At 47.8% G+C, this 23,299-nt stretch overlaps 2 protein-coding genes across 6 annotated transcripts in view; one reads left to right on the top strand and one right to left on the bottom strand.

Moving 5' to 3' along the window:
• Positions 1 to 9,415, top strand: part of herc1 (HECT and RLD domain containing E3 ubiquitin protein ligase family member 1) — a 61,574-nt gene extending 52,159 nt beyond the window's left edge. For all 5 annotated transcript variants that reach the window (XM_065952549.1, XM_065952548.1, XM_065952547.1 and 2 more), the window contains exons 70-78: positions 1,086 to 1,224; positions 2,077 to 2,246; positions 2,859 to 3,028; positions 3,209 to 3,374; positions 3,478 to 3,554; positions 4,566 to 4,818; positions 7,095 to 7,247; positions 7,456 to 7,761; positions 8,827 to 9,415. In XM_065952549.1, coding sequence (XP_065808621.1) covers positions 1,086 to 1,224; positions 2,077 to 2,246; positions 2,859 to 3,028; positions 3,209 to 3,374; positions 3,478 to 3,554; positions 4,566 to 4,818; positions 7,095 to 7,247; positions 7,456 to 7,761; positions 8,827 to 9,012 — 1,620 coding nt within the window. In that variant the 3' untranslated portion in view covers positions 9,013 to 9,415. The remainder of the gene's footprint in view (positions 1 to 1,085; positions 1,225 to 2,076; positions 2,247 to 2,858; positions 3,029 to 3,208; positions 3,375 to 3,477; positions 3,555 to 4,565; positions 4,819 to 7,094; positions 7,248 to 7,455; positions 7,762 to 8,826) is intronic.
• Positions 9,416 to 9,469: 54 nt separating this feature from the next.
• Positions 9,470 to 21,819, bottom strand: LOC109975727 (circadian-associated transcriptional repressor). The gene is made up of 6 exons (XM_065952553.1): positions 21,469 to 21,819; positions 19,457 to 19,883; positions 17,585 to 17,660; positions 16,297 to 16,375; positions 12,297 to 12,411; positions 9,470 to 12,174 (listed from the first exon to the last, which is right to left on the bottom strand). The coding sequence occupies exons 2-6, from the start codon at positions 19,841 to 19,843 to the stop codon at positions 11,803 to 11,805; spliced, it is 1,029 nt and encodes a 342-aa protein (XP_065808625.1). The 5' UTR covers positions 19,844 to 19,883; positions 21,469 to 21,819; the 3' UTR covers positions 9,470 to 11,802.
• Positions 21,820 to 23,299: the final 1,480 nt, after the last annotated feature.

The raw sequence follows: 23,299 nt of genomic DNA, 5'->3' as shown, positions 1-23,299 counted from the left end.
CTGTTGTTTCAGTCCTGAACTATAACAGATATTCTGTTAATGTAGGCCTACATTAACAGATATTTTGTTATTTATTGGAGTTCAGCACACAATCCGCAGCAAGCAGCTGTACATTAACTTTTTGAAAACGGAGCCAGGAGAAGCTTCAGTTTTGATGCATGTACGGACAGCGGACCTTATCGCTCCCCCTCCCTCTCTCTCTCTGTAGCTCTGAAGCTGATGTGATTCTGCTCTCTTTTGCTGTCTTAACACTCTGTAGGAGTCGAGAGGGATTTTTTTGAACGCAGAGACTTATAATAAAGCGGCGCTGTTTGCACCGAGCCTGCGGAGTGCGCACCTGCACTCTCACACGCGCTCTCTCTCTCTCTCTCTCTCTCTCTCCCCCGCTACCTCTCGCTCTCTCCGGCACGCAGCAATTTTATGAATAAATGAAAAATTAAATGAGAACAGGTCAGAAATATACTATACTATTCCAGGTATTGTGTTTGTGTGGGAAACACTGGAGACTAGACTATTTTAATTCTTCTGCACTTTTTTGTGTGCCAGTTCTAGCACTAGCCCTTAGTAGGCCTACAGTGTGGCTGCCAGCAGTCAATAATAAATAATATTCTTTTTATGAATTCATTTGCCTCTTGCATGAAATATGGGTTTAAATAGGCTTACAGTGTATTTTAACATCGACCATAATGTTGGTACTTGGACACCATTATGGGACACAAGTTAAGCACAGATACAGGAAGTGGTTAGGGATCACAAACTAAAGTCAAACTTCTCAAAGGAACAGTAACAAATGTCAATATTTTCAAATCTATTTTATTTATAGAGCAAATTTAAAAACAAAGTGCTGCATGATAAGATAACCTAAAAGCACAATCATTCAAAGAAACGTACACACTCGACCTTTAGGGAGCTAATGGGGGCGATCTGAAAGAACCTGGAATGCATGAGGGGAAAAAAGCTTCAAGGCAGCTACTTCCCCTTTAGCCTCGACCGAGGAGCAGCCAGGAGCCGCTGATGACCCGAGAGGTCTGAATGTTTAATTTACACTAAGGCTGACTATAAAGGATTACTTTCTCATCGTGCAGCTCGGTCTGGGTCACACCAACCACGTCAGAGAGCCCACAGTGGTGACGGTGATGCAGGGCAAAAACATCCACCAGATCTCTGCAGGACGCTGCCACAGTGCTGCCTGGACCGCCCCGTCTGTGCCGCCCCGAGCCCCAGGTCAGACACACACACACACACACACACACACACACACACACACACACACACACACACACACACACTTATCCTGCAGGTCAGACACACACACACACACACACACACACACACACACACTTACACACTTATCCTGCAGGTCAGACACACACACACACACACACACACACACACACACACACACACACACACTTATCCTGCAGGTCAGACACACACACACACACACACACACACACACACACACACACACACACACACACACACACACACTTACACACTTATCCTGCAGGTCAGACACACACACACACACACACACACACACACACACACACACACACACACACACACTTATCCTGCAGGTCAGACACACACACACACACACACACACACACACACACACACACACACACACTTATCCTGCAGGTCAGACACACACACACACACACACACACACACACACACACACACACACACACACACACACATAAACATATCCTGCAGGTCAGACTCACACACACACACACACACACACACACACACACACATAAACATATCCTGCAGGTCAGACTCACACACACACACACACACACACACAGACATAAACATATCCTGCAGGTCAGACACACACACACACACACACACACACACTTATCCTGGAGGTCAGACACACACACACACACACACACACACACACACACACACACACACACACACACACACACACACACTCTCTCAGTCATTTAAACTTTTCGTTACGAGCAGGTAGCTTCTCTAAAGTATCCTCTCGCTGCAGTTAAATGTGGCGGTCCACACTCAGGTACCGTGAAGTTTAAAACCTGTCCCCCTCCTCTGCAGGCTCGTCAGTTCCTCTCCAGCTCGGCCTCCCGGTGGCGGTTCCTCCTCAGTACAGCGGGCTGAAGGAGGTGAGCATCGAGGCGGTGAGGGCTCGCCTTCGACTCCTCTACCACTTCTCCGACCTGATGTACTCGTCGTGGAGACTGCTCAACCTGAGCCCCAACAACCAGGTACACACAGAACCAGGAGCGTTTCTCAAACTGAAGCTGAAAACAAAAACAAAGACGAGACGACGTTTTAAATGTATTTGTCCATTTGGGCAATTTTTTCCTCTTTATCTGGCCATCATTTTGGCTGTGTTAGTGCATATGTCACACATGTTTGTAAGAAAGTCTCTCTCTTGACACATTTTGGGATGCAAATTATTATTTTTTTAATAGATCAATATTCAATATTTTTTGCTACTTTTTTTGCATAAATCTCTTAAACAACTTCAGCCTTGCTAAAAACAACCAAATATTGAATAAATATCAGGAATTTAACCCTTTAAATGCCAGAATCATGTAATCAAACTGGCATTTAAAGTGTTAAATTCCTGATAATTATTCAATATTTGGTAGTTTTGAGCAGGGCTGGAGTTGTTTAAGAGATGTATTCAAAAAAAAGTTGAAAGAATTATCAATGTGCTCTCTTTTTATAGCAGTTTTTTGGAAGTGGACATTTTTGTCTTTAGTGACTTAAGAGGGTCGTAAATTAAACTGATGCCTGACGGTTAAGAAGGTCAATAAATCCGTCCGTCGCTTTACTTCAGCAGTGATCACATTCTCTTTCTCCTTCTGCAGAGCTGCACGTCCCACTACAACGCCGGCACCTGGGGGATCGTCCAGGGCCAGCTGAGGCCCCTGTTGGCGCCCAGAGTTTACACGCTGCCCATGGTGCGCTCCATCGGAAAGACGATGGTGCAGGGGAAGAACTACGGCCCTCAGATCACCGTCAAACGGATCTCCACACGGTCAGTGACTCATGCTCTCGTTGAATAATACGATAAATGTTTGCCGAGCGCAGATGGTTAACTGCTTCTTCAGGTCATGACTTTACATGGCTTCTTAAACTCTCCGGCTTCAGAAGCCCCGCCCTCTCTGCAGCGGCTGCTCGTGTTTCTTCATCCTGTTTTCAATCTTTGACTCTGCAGGGGACGGAAGTGCAAACCGATCTTTGTGCAGATCGCTCGTCAGGTGGTGAAGCTGAACGCCTCAGACCTCCGCCTGCCCTCCAGGGCCTGGAAGGTCAAGTTGGTGGGAGAGGGCGCCGATGATGCTGGCGGGGTCTTTGATGACACCATCACAGAGATGTGTCAGGTGAGAACGCGTCCGTCAGGTTCACGCTTCAGACGAGTGATGATGCCTAAAGGACGCTCTATTGATGTCTCTCTCTTTGTGTTCTGTGGATGTCTTAATGCAGGAGTTGGAGACCGGGGTGGTCGACCTGCTCATCCCCTCGCCCAACGCCACGGCCGAGGTCGGCTACAACAGAGACAGGTGAGGAAACGTTGAGGGGACACGTAGAGCCTGTAAACAAACCGATTTTGCGGCCTTGAGCTAGTTACACACCGAGCCAAGCGTTAGGGGGCGGGGCTTGTCAGGGCTGTCAGTGAGGATCCTCAAGCTATTACTCATGGGCAAACTCCACAAACAAATCGGCAGTTCTGTGTGAACAGTTTGACTTTTTTGCCCGACAGCGGCTGAAAGAACCCGACGCGGCGGTCGTTTTGCAGCTTGTTTTTTGTTCTCAGTCTAGTGCGTAGCCGCCTTCAGGTTACCGACACACTGGGTGATTCTAGGCGAGATTTGGGATCAGCTGAAACTGTCCTCAAGTCTTTTTTCAAAGTGTCTAAGTAAGGAAAGTGTTGATTTATAAAACACCTTTCAAGAGCAGACGTCACAAAGTGCTTCACAATAAAAGGTTTGAAAAAGCAGAGACGTTTAAAACAAACAGACGGACAGGACAACCAGAGTCTGAACAGACGGGTTCTTCAAAGGGTCCACAGAGCTCCAAAGTTTAGGTGCTGTAACCTCAAAGGCTTCATATCCTTTAGTCAGAGGACCTCCGGGACCTGCTGGTGTTATACGGCTTCAGCATCTCAGTGAAGGAAGCTGGAGCTTGACCGTGCACCGCTCTAAACACAAAAACAAGAACTTTAAAAGTGATGGGGAGGACGGGTGGGACACGAGATCGTCTAGATGTAGTCGGTTCAGGGATGTGAGGCTAAGATGTTTGAACAGGGAGTTAAAATGAAACAAATCCAGTATCCACTGATAATGCAGTCCGACAAAACAACAACAAAAACAGTCTGATGAGCTCTGGAAAGAACTTCTTTAAACTCTGATGTAGCATACTCCAAGCCTCCAAATCATCCATGCATGTGCTAACTTCACCCTCAACACATACGGGACATTAAATAGATGTAAGTTCTAATTTCTGTTGGTGCTTTTAAAAGCTGCCTGAAGCCCTTTCACTGACACTGTCTCCACCTCTTGTCATGCTCTCAGGTTCCTCCTGAACCCGTCCTCCTGCATGGACGAGCACATGCTGCAGTTTAAGTTCCTGGGCATCCTGATGGGCGTGGCCATCCGCACCAAGAAGCCCCTGGACCTGCACCTGGCCCCCCTGGTGTGGAAACAGCTGTGCTGCATCCCCCTGCTGCTGGAGGACCTGGAGGAGGTGGACCTGCTGTACGTGCAGACGCTCAAAAGCATTCTTCACATTGAAGACAGCGGCATCACCGAGGATAATTTCCATGAGGTGAGGAATGGAACACGATGCCGGGTGGAGGTGGTTATGATGATGATCCCTGTGTGGAGTTTGCATGTTCTCCCCGTGCGTGTGTGCGTTCTCTCCACGTACAGAAAGGTTAGAAAAGAGAGAGAGAGATGAACCTCTCAGGTTCTCAGGTAAATGTTGACCTTTGACCTGTATCAACGACACCGGAGAAAAATCTCAGTTTGTCCCTCTTCAGAATAAAAGCCTTCATGTGAGAGCATGCTGATCTCTTGCTTGTGTGTAAACTCTTTCCAGGAGAACATGCCATATTTTAAAAAATATATATCGTGTTCATAAAATCTGAAGTAGGTCAAAGTTCACCGCTGCCTGCGTATGCACACAAAGGTGGGATTTATGATGTTGACTTTGGCGTCTTCCTCAGAAACTTTTCCTGCTTTTAAAAATTGAACGAGCGTCATTCCTCCTCTTTAATAAACAGCAGTTACACCAACGCAGCGTCCTGACATCACGCTGTGTTTACGCTGAATCTCCTCTCTGACAGCATCACACATTGAAACCTCACAGGAGGACTAATGGGTGTTTTGACGGCGTGGACGCGGCGTTCGCCTCGTCCTGCGTGAGAACGTCTGAGTCATCAGAATCACACACAGATAATAAGCAGGCGGCTCGATCCTCTGAGCCTGTTTTTATTCCCACAGGTCGTCTGAGCCGCCACAAACAGGCGCTAACTCACAGTGATGTCATGGGCCGAGGCCACGCCCACTGAGCGCCAGCAGCAGCAGCCAATCATGTGGTTTACTGAAAGTGAATTCTGTTTACAGACCACAGAGAGCTCACATTCCTGACTGAGACGACACTGATAAAAAATGTCCCCCGCTCCTCTCTAGAGTCGATGCTCACTCAGGTCACCATGTGGTGGACACTGAAGCTTCAGTGTTTATCCAGCTCTGCATCGGTCTGTAAACCTTTCTGTGTTCTAACCTCTCTCCATTTTTCAAAAGCATCTCCAATATTGATCCTAGTTTGAGCACGTTTCTGCTCGTGGAGCTTATTAGAAACATGCAGAGGCCTTGAGAGCGAGAGAGAGCTGTGGGGTGTAAAGGGTTAAATACGGAGCTGAAGCGAGTCTCTGGTACACGCTGTTCCTCTCCCAGGCTGATACAACATCAGTCTGTGGCCCAAACTTCAACTGATACATCCACTCTGATACAACCACAGCCCCCTCCTCACCCCCCCGCATCAGAAAGCTAACACATCCCGCAGCCCCTCTTCTGTCCAAACAACCTCACACAACCCCGACTCTGTAAAGCCCCGACCTGCAGGAATGCCAGGGCCGCTGTTGATGCAGCACATCCTGCCTGTTGGAGACTTGGCCCTGCTCCCGGCCTTGTAGAGCGAGAGGGGGGGGCGGGGCGGGGTGGGGTGGCGTTGAGGGGGGACGGGAGCCACAACACTGCCACGGCCAGCTTCATCAGCCAGGCGGAGGGAGGAGAGGAGGGGGCCGCATCTGCTGCTCTGGCATGAAAAGACGAGAGAGAAAGAATCTCGTTGTGTTCTGCTCCTCCATCGTCTCGGGTTTTAGATTCCTCCAGACGAGCCGTCAAAAGTCCCACAGAGGTCTTAAACCGCCGCCAGGACAGCGAATAAATGAATACTTAAATCACAGCTCGTGTAAGAGATCGAAGTGCATGGTAGTTCTTTCTAAACACAGCCATCACCGATAAGTATTGCAAACACTTTGGAGCTGCTGATTGGATGCTGTGGGTGGCATCGTAACTTTAAACGTCTTTGTCTGACAGCGGAAAAAAAACAAAGTGAACCCGAGAAATCTGCCAGCGTGATGAGCAGCGGGCTATCAGCTCACCAGAGGCATACCTGCAGTAATAAATCACAAATCTATCGTCATGGCAACGTCAACATTTGAGATAACAGCGCATAAATAAATGTTGACCTTTGACCCGTATCAACGACACCATCGAAACACTCTGTTCAGCTCACAGAGAGCCTTCAAAATAAAAGCACCACACAGCAGTTTGTCCACCTTCAAAATTAAAGCACCACACTTCAGTTTGCCCACTTTCAAAATAAAAGCACCACACTTCAGTTTGCCCACCTGTAAAATAAAAGCACAGAGCCATCCTTGAAATATTTAATGGATGCAATTTGGACGGCGAGCGGCCAGTGCTCCATGTTGATGATGAATATGGATTCTTTCCTGAGTGGATGTTTCAACATGAGCAGGCGTTTATGTTCATTCTCCAACTTTTTTTCTAATTGTTTGTTTGTTTGTTTTCCAGATGATTCCTCTGGATTCGTTTGTCGGGCAGAGTGCGGACGGAAAGATGGTTCCCATCATCCCCGGAGGAAACAGCATCCCTCTGACGTTCTCCAACAGGAAGGAGTACGTGGAGAGAGCCATCGAGTACCGGCTGCACGAGATCGACCGCCAGGTCACACTCTCAATCATTTATTTATTTGTTTATTTCTTTGACCAAACAAAACAGTTAAATACAAACATTGAGTCTTGATCTTTGAATGAAAAGAAGAAGACAGGTGAGGTGTTGGAGGTCAAAGGTCAAGCGTCTCGTCTCACTCTGATCTTTGGATCTCCGTCAGAGATGATTATTAATCCGTTTCCTCTTCCTGTTTGTGTCTCAGGTGGCGGCGGTGCGTGAGGGCATGTCGTGGATCGTCCCCGTGCCGCTGCTCTCCCTGCTGACGGCAAAGCAGCTGGAGCAGATGGTGTGCGGGATGCCGGAGATCTGCTGCGACGTGCTGAAGAAGGTGGTGCGCTACCGGGAGGTGGACGAGCAGCACGCGCTGGTTCAGTGGTTCTGGCAGACCCTGGAGGAGTTCTCCAACGAGGAGAGGGTCCTCTTCATGCGCTTCGTCTCCGGACGCTCGAGGCTGCCCGCCAACACGGCCGACATCTCGCAGAGGTTCCAGATCATGAAGGTGGACCGGGTGAGTCCGGCAGGAGCTCAGACACATTAACGAGCGGCGTCCAGTCAGCGAGAGAGGATTTCAGATTAGTGATCTAACAGACGGTTTGATTCAGGCAACGGCGTTTAAACTGCATGAAAACGCAAAGCAGCGTCCCGGTCGTCGTCGTGTAAACTGGATAAACTCGGCTCCTCCTTTTCACACTTCCTGTCATTAGTTGTGAGCGAGTAGATGGACTACAACAACAATGGCCGACTCCTGACTTCTGTCTGTAAAAATATTTCCTGTTTGTAGTTTCAGGTCACTCAGTAACGACCTCACCTCATCGTCCGTCCACACAAACGTTTGTTTGTTTGTTTGTTTGTTTGTTTACACCTCGGCGCTCTGTAAGCGTGCTCGTGTTGTTTCATAACGAAGACACACCGCCATCTACTGGCCTGGCGTGTATACTACAGTGTGTTTTTTTGCTGTTTTGGTGGATCTGTGCTCACGCCACGGCGGTTGTTCTCAAAATTGCGTCTGAACTTTTGAAAATGTAAAAAAAAAAAGACGATTCTGTTCGGTTCTCGTGTTAATGACCTCACACCGGCTGCTCACGACGTGTTTTAGAACAGCCCTGTTCAAACCGCCGTTTTTACGCCCCTGTGACGTTTCGCCTTAAATCTAAATGACGTTAAGGGACAATGGGGGGGAAGTGACGCCCTTTGGACTGTTTTTGGGGTCATGCTCCTGCAATGGCGGAACACAAGGTGACCTCACAGACTGAGACCGATAAGACGCCGTCACAGAATCTGAACGTACAGAGACGTGATGACAGCGTGCGGGTGCGTCAGAGAGGAATGAATCCGTCACAGTCTTCTTCCCGACGTGACATTGCAGATTTAGACGCTGTGCAGGAGTTTGGCTGCCATCTTTGAAAACGAGAAATGACTGAATATAAGTTTTTAGGTTTCTTTTAATTTTGTTGCCAAACGTGTCGACGTCGTTTGATTTTTTCCAGAATGTTTGAAACTCATCGTCAGCCCCCCCGGCTGTACGTTTTGACCTTTGATTGAACCCTGTCCTCTGTGTGTCCCCTCTGTGCAGCCGTACGACAGCCTCCCCACCTCTCAGACGTGTTTCTTCCAGCTGCGTCTGCCTCCGTACTCCAGTCAGGCCGTCATGGCCGAGCGGCTGCGCTACGCCATCAACAACTGCCGCTCCATCGACATGGACAACTACATGCTGTCACGGAACGTGGACAACGCCGAGGGCTCCGACACGGACTACTGAGGCGGAGCGTCTCATCACAGCACACACACAGACGAGGGAACTGGTGACGGGCAGACAGGCCACTTTTTAAATGATTTTATCTCCTTTCAGCACACGTTTCATTTCTCCCCGTGGTTGATTTTTAAACGACACAAAGATCCACACGAAAAGAAGTGCATTTAGCGTTTTGTGTTTTTTCATTACTCCACATCCCATTTTCAGGGTTTGTGCATGGAGCTTTGTTTATTTGTCTGAACTGTGTATAGAAGAGAGCGAGTGGTGGGCGAGCTACAACATTGTACATTGTGTAAAATGCTTCATTAGGAAAATGTTTTGCATAAGATCCATATTTATTGTTTTCATTGCCGATGCCGAGTTTCCCAAAGCAGACAGAAAAAAAACAACAATAAATGCTGCAGAAGTCCGTCTGAGTGTGAGCTTCTTCAGAGTGAGCGATTTAAAGAGACACACACACGAGTTCAGAAACATCACGTTTATTTCAGACGTACAAAATATCACAAAGGCCATCGTTAGAGGAGGAAATACAAAGTGAGAAACGATGTACACGGAGAGAAGGTCAGAGTGTGTTCTCGTGTCGGCCAGAGCTGTTGGTAGAAGGGCAGGTTGGGATTTCTCAACGCTCACATTTACATTTACAGTGAACGCACCACGCTGGTCGCACAGCAGTGTCTGTCCTCAGTGAGCGGCGTCTCATCAACGCCACGCCCAGCTGTACTCACAGGTTCACGAGATCGCGCTAACGACATGTAGCTTTGTCTTTCGGCGCCTGTTTTAACGTCACGATCTCTGAAGTGACCATCTTGACTCTGTATATATGTTTTATTTTGAAATTGACCGGACACGCTGAGTTTCCTCATCTGACTTCCTGTCTGGGTCGATCTATTCTGTCCAGCCTGCAGCGTGCTCCGTCGATCATCTTGGTGCATATTTGAAATGGAGCAGAGCGTGATGTGGAAACACGAGCATTGTCTAGAGTGGAAGCAAACGGCGCCACGGTGCGCGCCGCTGACGGACGGTAAGCGTGAAAACGATGTGATCAGAGGTGTAAAACAAACAGCTTCCCCGCCTGTGATTGGACAGCAGATCCTGAGGCGGGAACGCAACTAGCTAACCTTTCCAATAACCGACCTTAAGAGACTACGCTAATCCCAAAGCGCCTCATCGAGCGACCACGATACGAGGCCGAAGAAGTTGCTGCGGCAGCTTTTAGGTTTGTTTGAGAAATCTACACGACTGACTTCAGCTTCAGATCAAGTTTGAGGAGAAGCGATTAAAGCACCAATATCTATTTAACTTTGGCCGGAGAGAAAAATCCTCGTTTGGTTTCCCCTCAGAGTTTAAAATCTGAACGTTTGTCGCCTCCTGTGACCATAAACCATAAAAACATGGAAGTCGTTAACGAGCAGTGGCCGGAGTCCCTCCCTGCTTTGGATTTTCTATGAATTCAAAAAAATAAGAAACAAACATTTTGAGCGGAGACAGGCGGGACACCCCAACATCATCTTTAATCACAGACGATGAGTCAGCGTAAAACTCCAAACACACCAAACTTTCATCAGAGAACGAGCGCAGACGACGGCCTCACTACGGTCATGTTGACCTTGTTATATATCCTCACATGTGCCGGTCGTGCTCGAGTGTTTTGTAGATTTTGTTGTTTGTGACCTGTGATGCATTGTGCCGGATCACTCAGAATAGTTCCAGACCATCTCCACTCCCGTCAAAGTTCTCACTTTTCACCAAACAGCTCTGCTCTGTTTCCAGCCTGAGGTAGAGGAGTCTGTGTAAAAAAAAAAGCAGAAGAACCGGAGTAACAGTCCGAGTGTGCAGGTCCGGAAATCAAACGTCTCCTCGTACGACGTGCAGCGGAGGCTCGGTCAGGATATGAACCGTATGGATACGCGTTTGATACCACAGCAACAAAAACAGAAGTCCTGCGCACAAGAGTCTATTTACTGTTTTCAGGTCATAACAAATACAGCCCGACTGATATCAGGGAGGGAAAAAAAAAAAATCAGATGCCGATATCTTTCTCAGATCTGTAGAGATAAATAAACAGACTCATTTATTGCATTCATCCCTCAGATGTAGTCAAATCAAAAAGATTTAGTCACAAGATGGTCACTCAGCTGGACAGTAACTGAGCATGTACGTACATCGACACTCTGGAGAGTGATGATGCTTGTTGTAATCCATATAGCGCCCTCTGCTGGTGAAAGAGGTAAACGCTATTTGACTGCTGAATAAATCGAGTTATATAAGCGCATATCTGAAATAAAATTAGCCGATACTGATAGTCACTGGATATGCTGATATCGGCCGTTAGTATCGGCGGGCAAAAATGACAACAATGTCTGCAATTAGCCAAACTGAAAAGTTGCCGATGTGTTTGTATAATTTAGGCGTTGCTCATCGTTTCTGTGTCTGTTTGAGACGATGGTCGTTATGGCAACAGAGATTCATCGTTTATAACACATGGTATCAAAAGTGTTCGCTCTGTCAACATCGTATTTTGAGCTACAAGATCAAATCCAACCGACTCAGCAGGTCCAACGTCTCCAAGCACGACAAAACAAAACAGCAGTCCTGTCCTGTCTTTTTTTTCACATTCAAGAGTCTTTGTGGTCGTCATGGCGATCCTGACCCCGGAGCGAGCTACAGATTAAAAAAGAAAAGAGGAAGTAGAAGACTCTGAAGCATGCTTTTGTTTAAGGCCTTTAGTGTCTCAGTCGGACTGAGTGGAAGCCATGTTTGTCCTGAATGATCCCACGCCATGAGGCCCGCCTCCTCTCACGACATCCACCCCTCTTCCCCCGCCGCCAGGGGAACGACGACGCTCTCCTTCGCCTGCAGGAGGCGCTCCAGACACGGAGAGATGATCTTCAAGGGCGGCGGCCCCCGGTTCACTCGAGGAGCAGGAGGGAGGTGGCGAGGGGTTTCGGAGTCAAGTTCTGAGGTGGAGGAGACGGCGTGGTCCTGGGTCGCTTCCGGGCTGCAGCGTGCGGGCCGAGGGGAGGGGGGGGGCCGGGCGAGCATGGATTTAGGTGTCGTCACGGAGCAGATGGGAGACGTGTGGAGCCATTTGAGGCGGGTGGAGGAGTGAGAGGCAGCGAGAGGAGACTCTGAGGAGGGAGGACGAGGAGAGGCACTGCTGTGAGGCGGCTGCAGAGGAGACACAAAAAACACAAAACTTTATTAACACAACAGAGCGCTGACAAACAGAAGGTCCCAAACATCCAGATGATCATAACTACACTCTGACATAATAAAGGAAACATAATCACCTTTAGCGTCTTGGCCGGCGGGCCGCCGTCTGTCTGCGTCACATTCGATTTGATGTGAGGAAACCAGCTCCGAAGCATTTCTTCGATTTTCAGTAAAAGGCCGAAGAAGCGTCGCCTACAAGAGAAAATATAAGTATTAGAGTAATGTTTCAAACAGTTTCCAACAGATCCCCGAGGAGAGAAGCCCGAAAACTAGTTATTCTCATTTACACCAGAGCCCGACCGATAATATCGGCCAATATCAGCATATCGAGTTTCTATCAGTACTGATTTTATCAGATATTACTCGATTTTTGTCACCAGTCAAATAGCATTTAATTTGAGTTTCATTACACACACGCACACGCACACGCGGGGGGCTTAGGGATGTCTCGCCAATGGTCGTTACATAATCCTCATGAAGCGTCTGCAGACACATCGATGAGCCGCTGCGTCTGATTGGTGGACGACATGAAATAGCACAAAGACTGAACAGATATAAAGGCCTGCTGTGTGTGTGCATGCATTCCTCCCCGCCTGTGTGATACTATCTGGTCACACACATGAGAGCGTCACATGACGTGGAGGCGAGTGAAGCATGTTCAGGTCCACGAGAAATGTGACCGCAGCGCACACACACACACACACACACACACAGTCTCACACAGCCCACACGTGGCAGCAGCGGGGGGGCCGCCCTCGTTCCATTCACAGGCTATAAATAGAGCAGTAAGCCCTGGAGCGCCGGCTGAGGCCCCGCCCACTGCTCACACACACAGCACTGTTGTGTGTGTGTGTGTGTACTCTGAGTTTTATGAACTCAAAGCTTCTTCAGACGTTCTTTATTTTTTCTCTTTGACCCGTTACAGTGCAGAGTGAATATCAAGCAGAATAAACTTTCCACATCTTCTGAAAGCTCAAACTGTTTTCAGAGTTATTTTCTGTGTTTTTGTAATAAAAATGTTTGATGTCTCTCCCTGAAAGCTTTCTGTTGACAGTAAATCAAACTTATTACTCGTCTGAGAGGAAGGAGCCATTTATCGTGGTTATAACTTCTAAACGAGCTCGTCGTGTCACAGCTCAGGTTTCAACAGAAACACAATCTGTCTGATTTACGATCCGGTCAGATCCCTCAAACTCAGGCCTCGTCCACACGTAGCCGGGTATCTTTAAACGTATCTTTCTTTGCGTTTTGACCTAAGACTGCAGGCCTAAATATTATTAAAGTCCTTCCAGGGTGAAGATGTTCAAAAACTCTGTTTAAGGTGTTTCTGTGTAGGCGGGGAAACAGAGTTTTGTTGTTCTTATGTCACGCTGTGACTGACACACGCACGCACGCGTTGATGAGCAGAGACGCCTGATTGGATGACGGAGGTCACTGCTGCTGCTTCATACAACACTCTGACCACATTCAAACACATTTCTACACCATGCTGACGATGAACTCTTCTCTATAAAAGTTTACAAGTCAAATAAGAAGGGAGTCCTGTGTGTCGCCCTCGCTGCGTGTGTGTGTGTGAGCAGCACGCTGAATGCTTCCTGATGTTCGCTCCATTTGTTCTTTGTTAGCTGCAGTTTGTCACTCTTCTATACGGTAATCTCTGACGTCGGTATCGAGGATCGTTTGGACGGAGGTTAAAAGACGTCCACAGATCGACTTTAAAACAAACGGAACCCGTTTACACGACGCTCCTCTGTATAAAAACAGAGACACATGTTACTGTCAGAGTCTGTGAAGGGTTCTGTTTCCTCCTCAAAACCAGCAGAACGTTTTACATCATTTGCATAATTACTGTGGTGGCTGAGTTGAGTGACAGGTGGGCGTGTACAGCGATGAGCTCAGTTCATCCAAAATGTAAATTCGTTAATCCGTTAACAAAGTTCTTAACGTTAAATTCAGTTAATTATAAACCTTAGTAAACCGATTTCAAATTTAACGGTGTTACGGTTTAAAGAGTGACCGTGTTAATTGGCGACTTTCAGCCGAATGCGTCGTTGGTTGTCATGGTTACAGACATATAAGTTTGGTATTTCTTAATATAATAAAAAAATTAAACAAAGCCGCATTAGTTTGGACACTTTCTGACTTCAACGTCTGCTGTAACCGTGACAACCACAGACACATCCGGCTAAAAGTCACCAGTTAACATGGTCACGTTTTAAACCGTAACACCTGTGTAAAAAGATGCTTTGTTTTTTTTTACAATAAAGTCAGTAGATGTGATTTCTTAAGACGCCATAATGACTCATCAAAATCACCCCCGTCTTCACTCTCACAGCGATCAGGAAGTACCTTCATGAAGGTCAAGCAGCATTTCACAATAAAAGCACCGCGAGCAGAGACATGTTGTTTCTCTAAAGAACAGGGGGCGCTATTCTCTCGCTCAGGATGTCTTTGATACATCTGACCACGAGAGAGCGAGGTCTGGACGTTAACGGAAAAATCATTTTAAACGATTAAAGGTTTCAATAAACTTTTTTTTTTAATACATTTTTTTTGAAGATGATTAAAATGAGCGCAGATGATTACAGACGTTTGGCGAGCTCTTGGCGTGCTGCGGCTGTTAGTCTGCGTTTAAATCACTGAACAAAAACGACCTGCGAATGTTTCCTCTGATTGTTGGAACTTCTCGGAGCTCATTCTTCTTTCCTAATAAAACAAAAAAAAAACCCTCCGGCCAAGTCCACTTCAAAGACCAAAACCGCCGTCTGAAATGTGCTCCGTCATGAGCGTGGCGTTTCCTGGAGGTCATCCAGAGTTCAGGATGAGAAAGACTACCCGGGAGAAAACCAGTATCATAAATAAACGTGTGAGGACGCAGAACCAGTTTCCACACCTGAGACGTTTTTATTACAACAATAAACAATGAGGATTGACTAGCTGGGGGGGGGGGGGGGGGGGGGTAATACCACCAGGGTCTAGACTCCATCAGGGGGGTATCACCACCAGGGTCTAGACTCCATCAGGGGGGTATCACCACCAGGGTCTAGACTCCATCAGGGGGGTATCACCACCACCACCAGGGTCTAGACTCCATCAGGGGGGTATCACCACCACCACCAGGGTCTAGACTCCATCAGGGGGGGTATCACCACCAGGGTCTAGACTCCATCAGGGGGGGTATCACCACCAGGGTCTAGACTCCATCAGGGGGGTATCACCACCAGGGTCTAGACTCCATCAGGGGGGGTATCACCACCACCACCAGGGTCTAGACTCCATCAGGGGGGTATCACCACCAGGGTCTAGACTCCATCAGGGGGGGTATCACCACCAGGGTCTAGACTCCATCAGGGGGGGTATCACCACCAGGGTCTAGACTCCATCAGGGGGGTATCACCACCAGGGTCTAGATTCCATCAGGGGGGTATCACCACCAGGGTCTAGACTCCATCAGGGGGGTATCACCACCAGGGTCTAGACTCCATCAGGGGGGTATCACCACCACCACCAGGGTCTAGACTCCATCAGGGGGGTATCACCACCACCACCAGGGTCTAGACTCCATCAGGGGGGGTATCACCACCAACAGGGTCTAGACTCCATAAGGGGGGGTATCACCACCACCACCAGGGTCTAGACTCCATAAGGGGGGGTATCACCACCACCACCAGGGTCTAGACTCCATAAGGGGGGGTATCACCACCACCACCATCAGGGTCTACTCCATCAGGGGGGTATCACCACCACCACCAGGGTCTACTCCATCAGGGGGGTATCACCACCACCACCAGGGTCTACTCCATCAGGGGGGTATCACCACCACCAGGGTCTAGACTCATCAGGGGGGTATCCTATCCAGCCGGTCTCCCTACCCCTCTGAGTGCATGAAGTCCTCATGATGTAGTCTAAGTGTCCTTCCCTTCTAATGACCTCAATCCTACACAGACTAACTTGATCCCAGGTCTAATCCGGACTCTAGACCAGCCCGATGGCGCTCTAACAGCTGATTCAGGATCTGATCAGAAAGATGAAACATGGAGCTGCTCAAGAGGCTGAAGTAGTTTCTCAGGTATTTACCCGACGTGTGGGTTCTGAAGGACCCCCCTTATTCTCTGGATCCGGTCCATGGCCACGCTCTCCTGGAAGCTGCTCAGACCTGCAGACGACAAAAAGAGAGAAAACCTGTGAGAACTGAAAAAAGGAAAAGAAAGCAGACTTCCTGCTGCAGCTCGAGCTTCACTGTCAGAGTTCCAGGTCGTCGTATCTGAGGGGAGAAGAACTTCTCTGCTCTCGTTCCTGCTGGATGCTCAAACTGAACGTTTGTTTCCTTTAAATGAAACGTCTCTAAAAGCCTGCAGGCGATCAGTCCTGAAGCTTCTGAGGACGTTTGATTTAAAGAAAAACTCTTTAATCACGATCTGATCGGACTCTAATTACCGCTCACATATTTATCTTGGCTGCGTGTTGGTGCAGACATTCAGCTCATATCTCACCTCTGTGTGTACGCCGTCTGTCATCTCTGAGCGTCTCACTTTAGAGGCGTGCTGCAGCGCTAACGCTCAGTCTGCACGCTCAGTGTGTGTGTGTGTGTGTGTGTGTTCCCTCAGTCTGCACTCTCAGTGTGTGTGTGTGTGTGTGTGTGTGTGTGTGTGCGCGCACGCTCAGTCTGCACGCCGTCTCCAGGACTCTCTCGCTGTAGAGTCTCAGATTTTGTGATCACTAAATGAGCATTTGTTGAAGTCGTGTTTTTAGAAATCAAAGGAATAAACTGATCTCATTTAGGAGCCAACAATGAACTTTTCATGACTTATTTAATTCTCTCTTATTTGAATTATATATTTAACAATTAAAAACTTGAAAAAGTGTTGAATGTCTTCAGTTCTGACGATTATGTTCAAACTTCACCAAGAAGAATGAGGTGAACAAACGGCATCATTTTACCAAGAGAAAGGGAGAGACGGTAAAAAAGCAGAAAGGTGAAACCACGCTCTGTTTACAATCTACCAGAAAACTTCATTAGAAAACCAGAGCTGATTCAGAACTCTACTGCAAGTCAAAACAAAAACTTTTTATAAGCGGCAGGGCTGCGAGTGAGTAAAGCAAAAATCGTAAAATCAGCTTTTGCCACATAACATCGTGTTGTCATGGTTACAGAGAAGTCTCAAAGTGCTGTCCCATCCATATTAAACCATTGGAGACCTTTCAGCCTCACTGTCTCAGGGAGGACATCGAGATTCAGCCGATAGTTTCAGGCGTTCAGGTCTCAGAATGCGAAGCAACACTGTGTGTGTGTGTGTGTGTGTGTGTGTGTGTGTGTGTGTGTGTGTGTGTGTGTGTGTGTTGGGGGGGGGGATTAGACACTTACGTTCAGAGTACCTTCCTGATCTGAGGCCCTGCAGGATGGACGACAGCGGCGCAATGTAGCACTGCAGCTCCGAGCACTGAGAGAGAGAGAGGGAGAGATAAAGAGAGAGAGCATGGTTAGTTAAACATCCACAGCTGTGTGTGTGTGTGTGTGTGTGTGTGTGTGTGTGTGTGTGTGTGTGTGTGTGTTACAGCTTATCTCTCTCTCTCTCTGGGTTTTATTGATTTACAGCTTTAACTGTCTGATTGTCCATTTAAAGCCGCTCTGTCTGACACCATTAGACCCCTCCCCCCCTCCCCCTTGGTATTAACACTGAAAGTAAGAGTCCACAGGGCGTTCAATAAGAGGCCCACATTAACAGCTGGTAGAGGCTAATCGAGAACCCGATCACTATCGACAGCTTCACACGTGCCGGCCCCTCCGTCCTCGAGCGTCTCCGACAGAAACGTGAGTGCTCTCATCTAGCAGTCTGAGACCTGCAGCAGCAGTCTGAGACCAGCAGCAGTCTGACACCTGCAGCAGTCTGACACCTGCAGCAGCAGTCTGAGACCTGCAGCAGTCCGAGACCTGCAGCAGTCCGAGACCTGCAGCAGTCTGAGACCTGCAGCAGCAGTCTGAGACCTGCAGCAGTCTGAGACCTGCAGCAGTCTGAGACCAGCAGCAGTCTGAGACCAGCAGCAGTCCTTGTTAGACGGGTCACAGAAAGTCCTGGTCATGACAGTAACGCGTAGAGAACTTCAGGTCTTAATGACGGTTCTTAAATTGTGGTTTTTGATCCTTTGACGTCACGAGATGATGCAAGTTTTGCTGAGCGAGGACAAATGTGGTCGAAGGGACAATTAAGAGATAAAAGTCAAAACTTAAACACAGAGTTACAACAGAAGAACAAAAACACGGAGTGGAGAGGCCGCACAACATCTGAGAGAGAGAGGGGGAGAAAGAGAGAGAGAGGGGGGCAAAGTGAGAGAGGGAGAAAGAGGGAGAGGGAGAGAATGCTTTTTCATTCACAACCTTTAGAGAAGACCGTGTGACAGAGAACTTTTAAATCAGCTGAAAGCAAACAGAGGAGTGGAGGCTGTGTCTGTAACTGAAGTACACACAGATGGTAGGCAGGAGGAGTTAGAGTAATATGGTTTATGTAAAGATATGGTGGTTAATTGAAACCATTTTCACATCTCCACTCCTGAGTTCTCACATCAGCTCACTCTGACTTTCTGCAGAATAAATACGAGGAGGCTGGAGGAGAAACTCCGGGTGAAGAGAGAAACATTCAGCTGTTTGTGTTCACACATGACGCTCAGACTGAACATATCAGGACGTTCTCAGGAGTTTTTTTAAGTGTGAAAGTATTAGGGATTTTTTTTTAGGCCTGGATTAGATTTTGCATCGACATGTTTCATAGAACGATCAGAAAGCTGCGTATGAACAAAAAACTAATCTAAAGAACATTTCACAATCTCAAACATGAATAAGTTCTACAGCGGTTTAACGTCTGCTCAGCTGTGACGTTCTGCTCCGCGTGCTGCAGACTGTGCTGAGAGGACTGTAAACCAAGGAGTCAGAGCGCCCTCTGCTGGACCGTTTGTCCAGCAGAGGGCGCTCTGACTCCATGGTTTAATGAGCATTGTTTTCTGCACTAATATTCTTTTAAAACCATCTCCTGATCGATGCATGGAGCTGATACTCAAATCTCTGCACCTTTGTTAAACATCTATCAACAACATCGGCCAATAAGAGCAGCCGAGGGTTTATACTTTGCGCTCAGCGAGCTGTGAGATCTTTATGTTGTGGATTTCAAAAGAGTATAAAAACAGGGTCCATGTTTTTAAAGACATGTCAGGAGTCTTCACGCCTCAGTGTTGGAGCGCTCACCTTGTGGAAGAAACGTTCATTTTCAGTGTCTGCTTGAGGCGTCGCACAGAGGCCGTCTTCACCGGAGCTGCGAGTCCTCTTCCTGGTTAAACGAAGCTCCGCCCCCACAGGAGCCTGCGCACACACAGACGTGAATCCCTGAACCGGACTGACCGAGGCGGACTCTGAGTCAGAGTCTAAGTCCCTGCAGTCACTCCTCCTCCTCCTCTTTCTCCTCTGCTCCGCTCCACAGTGACAGCAGCTGCTCGAAGATTCCCTTGATGACGATGACGAGGGGGCAGCAGGCGGCTCCTCCGCGTGCTGAGGACTTGAACTCTTCGAGCTGTCGCAGTCGTCCTCGTCGCTGGCGAGCCAGTCGATGGAGTAATCCGAGTCTGAGGTCGACATGTTGGTGCTACAATCTCATCTAGCAAAGGGCATCACTGAGCTGAACACACAGAGAGAGAGAGAGAGAGAGAGAGAGAGAGAGAGGGAGGTTAGAAAAATAGATTTCAAATTGAATCAAACTAGGATCAATATTGGAGATGCTTTTGAAAAATGGAGAGAGGTTAGAACACAGAAAGGTTTACAGACCGATGCAGAGCTGGATAAACACTGAAGCTTCAGTGTCCACCACATGGTGACCTGCGTGAGCATCGACTCTAGAGGGGGGGGAGACAGCGCTCTACAATGTTTAGAATTTAGACTGTAGTACCCATTTGAAACACTAGGTGTCAAAGTTACATACTGCTCCTTTAAATCTCTTCCTGCTTTCCTTCAACATATCTCCAGGGGTGAAAGGAGTCCGCTACAGTCCAGTTCTGCGTTCCACTTAAAGATTCAGTGGCGGTGCGCGGTAGAGAGCAGAGAGCTCTCAATGGGTTAGGGACAATCTGTCACCTCAAACAGCGATGACAGAATGTTCGCTCCGAGTTTCTTCTGAAGCGTCCGTGCTGCGTTTTAATCCGTGTTGGACGGCGCCCGTCCAGCTGACTTTCATTTCTGCTAGTTAACGTGAGCTTGAGCTTCCTCCAGCGCGCTGCAGCTGACTGATGTCCAGCGCTGTGGAGTTTTTTGGGAGGAAAACGTTTGTTGCCAAATCTCTAAAGTGAAATGTGAAGCAGAATAAGTCGTGATGTTTCATGATCATCAGTTTGATTCCAACGACACAGACGAGGTGTGTGCGAGGTGACCATCAGGAGGCGTGCTCGTCTTTCTTAAAGTTTCTTAAGATTTTTAAAGTCAATTCTTCTGATAATCATCATATCAAATCAGTAAGTAAACACAACGTCCAGTGTTTCTAATTTTCCTCTTCTCCAGACAGATTAAACAGTTGATGCATGAAGCCGAGGAGAGAAAGTGATCACAGCTTTATCGTGATCTTCTGCATTTTGGAGTTTTGGCGGTTTCAGTCATTAAGCTGGGAGGAGTTTGGGATGTGGTCTGTAGTTTGAGGCCCAAAACACCCAGCAGCGCCCCTGTCACTCACTGGGACTCGACCCTCAACCATGACCTCGTCCCTGATGGTGCTCTCTGTTTCTTTAGCAGCTCGTGAAGAGTCTGAAGCTGCTAAAAAACTCCAAACAGGAGATTTAAAATCTTTAAAATGTTAAACTCCAGATTCCGTTTGACACTACATTTGGAGACTTTCGAGTGATGACCTCATTATTTGTTTCCCAGCTTCAGCCGCGTGCTCTCAGCTGCCGTTTAAAGTCCCAGTGTAACCAGTGCACGAGCCTGATCCCAGCACACACACACACGAATGAGAGAACCCACGGGACGGTGGATTAAATAACCTCCTCTGCTTCTTCCAACTGGGCAGGTCGTCCCACATTATGTAAGAAAACAACCAAACACATGGACCGGTTTCACACACACACACACACACACACACACACACACAAAACACACACACACACACACACACACACACACACACACACACACACACACACACACACACACACACACACACACACACACACACACACACACACACACACACGAAGAAAGAAAACACTGCGGGAACTTACCGGCTCCGGTTGGGTTTGTTGAGTGCGGGACAGAAACCCGCAAACATCCTCTACGAAACCACGCGCTCAATGTAGTTCTCCTCCTTTTTAAATAAAGAAGTCGTGGGATAAATCCAGGTGAGTCCGGAGGCAGGTGTGTGAGCTGCAGAGCGACACACCGAGTGTTCACGTCCTGCTCGGTGAGTTGAGGACATGCAGCAGTGTGTGTGTGTGTGTGTGTGAGTGTGTGAGTGTGTGCGCCGATGATGGAGTGAAACCATGAACCGAGCAGACTGCAGGCGGGCGGGGAGGACTCTCATCAGCCCGTGCAGCCTCTCCCTGGGCAACGTGTCTGAGAGGGGCGGGGCTTCAGACTCTCCTCTCCTCCCTCTCTCTCTCGCTCTCTCATACACACACACACACACACACACACACACACACACACACACACACACGGCGGAGCAGGAAGTGGTGTCACACTGAAATGGAAATTATTATCGAGGACAAACAAATACAGCAGGCTGGATAACAAAGAGTACAAACGTGATCGTGATGACGACACACGGCGCCGCGTCACCGTCTGTGTTCCTTCAATTAAGGCCTCTGATTGGATCAGAGCCGCAGTGCAGCACGTGAGGAGCGGAAAGAGTAATTAATGCTGCGTTTAAGGACCCCCTGGGAGTGTACGAGTTTACCTTGTTGGTCACATAGAACAAACAAAGATAAATAAATAAATAATAATCGGTGATGTAGAGACACTAAGTTAAAATCAAACACTCCTCTATAATATATAGGTTATAATAGAGGTTATTTATTTGTGATTGTTATTGATTTTATAGGTTGATGTTTTTCATGCCCTGATTGGTTGAACCTCGAGCATTTTGATCATTTTTAAGACTTTTTTTAAAATCATGAAACTCTGTTTAAGGTGTTTCTGTGTAGACGGGGAAAACAGAGTTTAGTTCTTGTAACGTCACGCTGTGCGTCGGTTTCTCCTCCGTGTGATGTCATCGTGCGACGCTGTCACTTCAGTTTACATGAGATTTGTGCGATGGCAGACGTAACCAAACTAGCGCTGGTGCTTACGATGCTACCTGGACTTAACCTATTGGCACTAACCGCTAGGCTAACTCCAGTGGCCCAAGATTTTATTCTTAAAGGCACAGTATGCACATTCCGCCACCAGGGGGCTCTCAAGCTGAAACAATTACAAAAGATGACGTTGAGGCTGGTGGGGAATCACAGGAGTGATTCTCTCTGCTACAAAGTGCAAACCGATCAAACATCCTGCAGAGAAGAATGACTCAGCTTCAGTCTGCATGTAAAGAGTCATTGTTTTAAAATCCAGTATAAAGTTTTCTCTAGGATGAGACACACTCCAACTGCCGGGGGTTCATCGGGTTTAATCAGGCTGGAAGTGCAAGTCATCGCCGGTGCAGAGGGATCAGGCTATGCTCTGGATAACTGATAGGCTCAGAGTGGAAGGAGTAAAATGAGACAGAGAGGAATTAACACACAGCTCTGTTCACTCAGGGGCTGAATTCATATCAGCAGGAGCGGCTCCAGGATTTATGGGGCCCATGGACAGATGATCTCACATGGGGCCCCCTCTCCCACCGCCTCAGCCAACACTGAGATATAATCATAATTAACCTTACTATATGATCAGACATTAAGGAAACATGCTATGTTGAAGTGCTGGCTTCTCTGACAACAATGCAGCAGCCAGTATGTCCTCCTTCTAACTTTAGATTCTGGTCCTGAATGCTCTGGATTTGTTTGGACCAGAGAAGGTAGGTGGTTTTAAGGCACCCCCACACGGCCGTTTTGGATGCCCCTCAGTTTGTCAGAT

Source organism: Labrus bergylta, chromosome 3 (genome assembly GCF_963930695.1).
Source record: "Labrus bergylta chromosome 3, fLabBer1.1, whole genome shotgun sequence".
NCBI lineage: Eukaryota > Metazoa > Chordata > Actinopteri > Labriformes > Labridae > Labrus > Labrus bergylta.
Note: the sequence above shows the minus strand (reverse complement) of the source record. Positions and strands in the feature narration are given on the sequence as shown.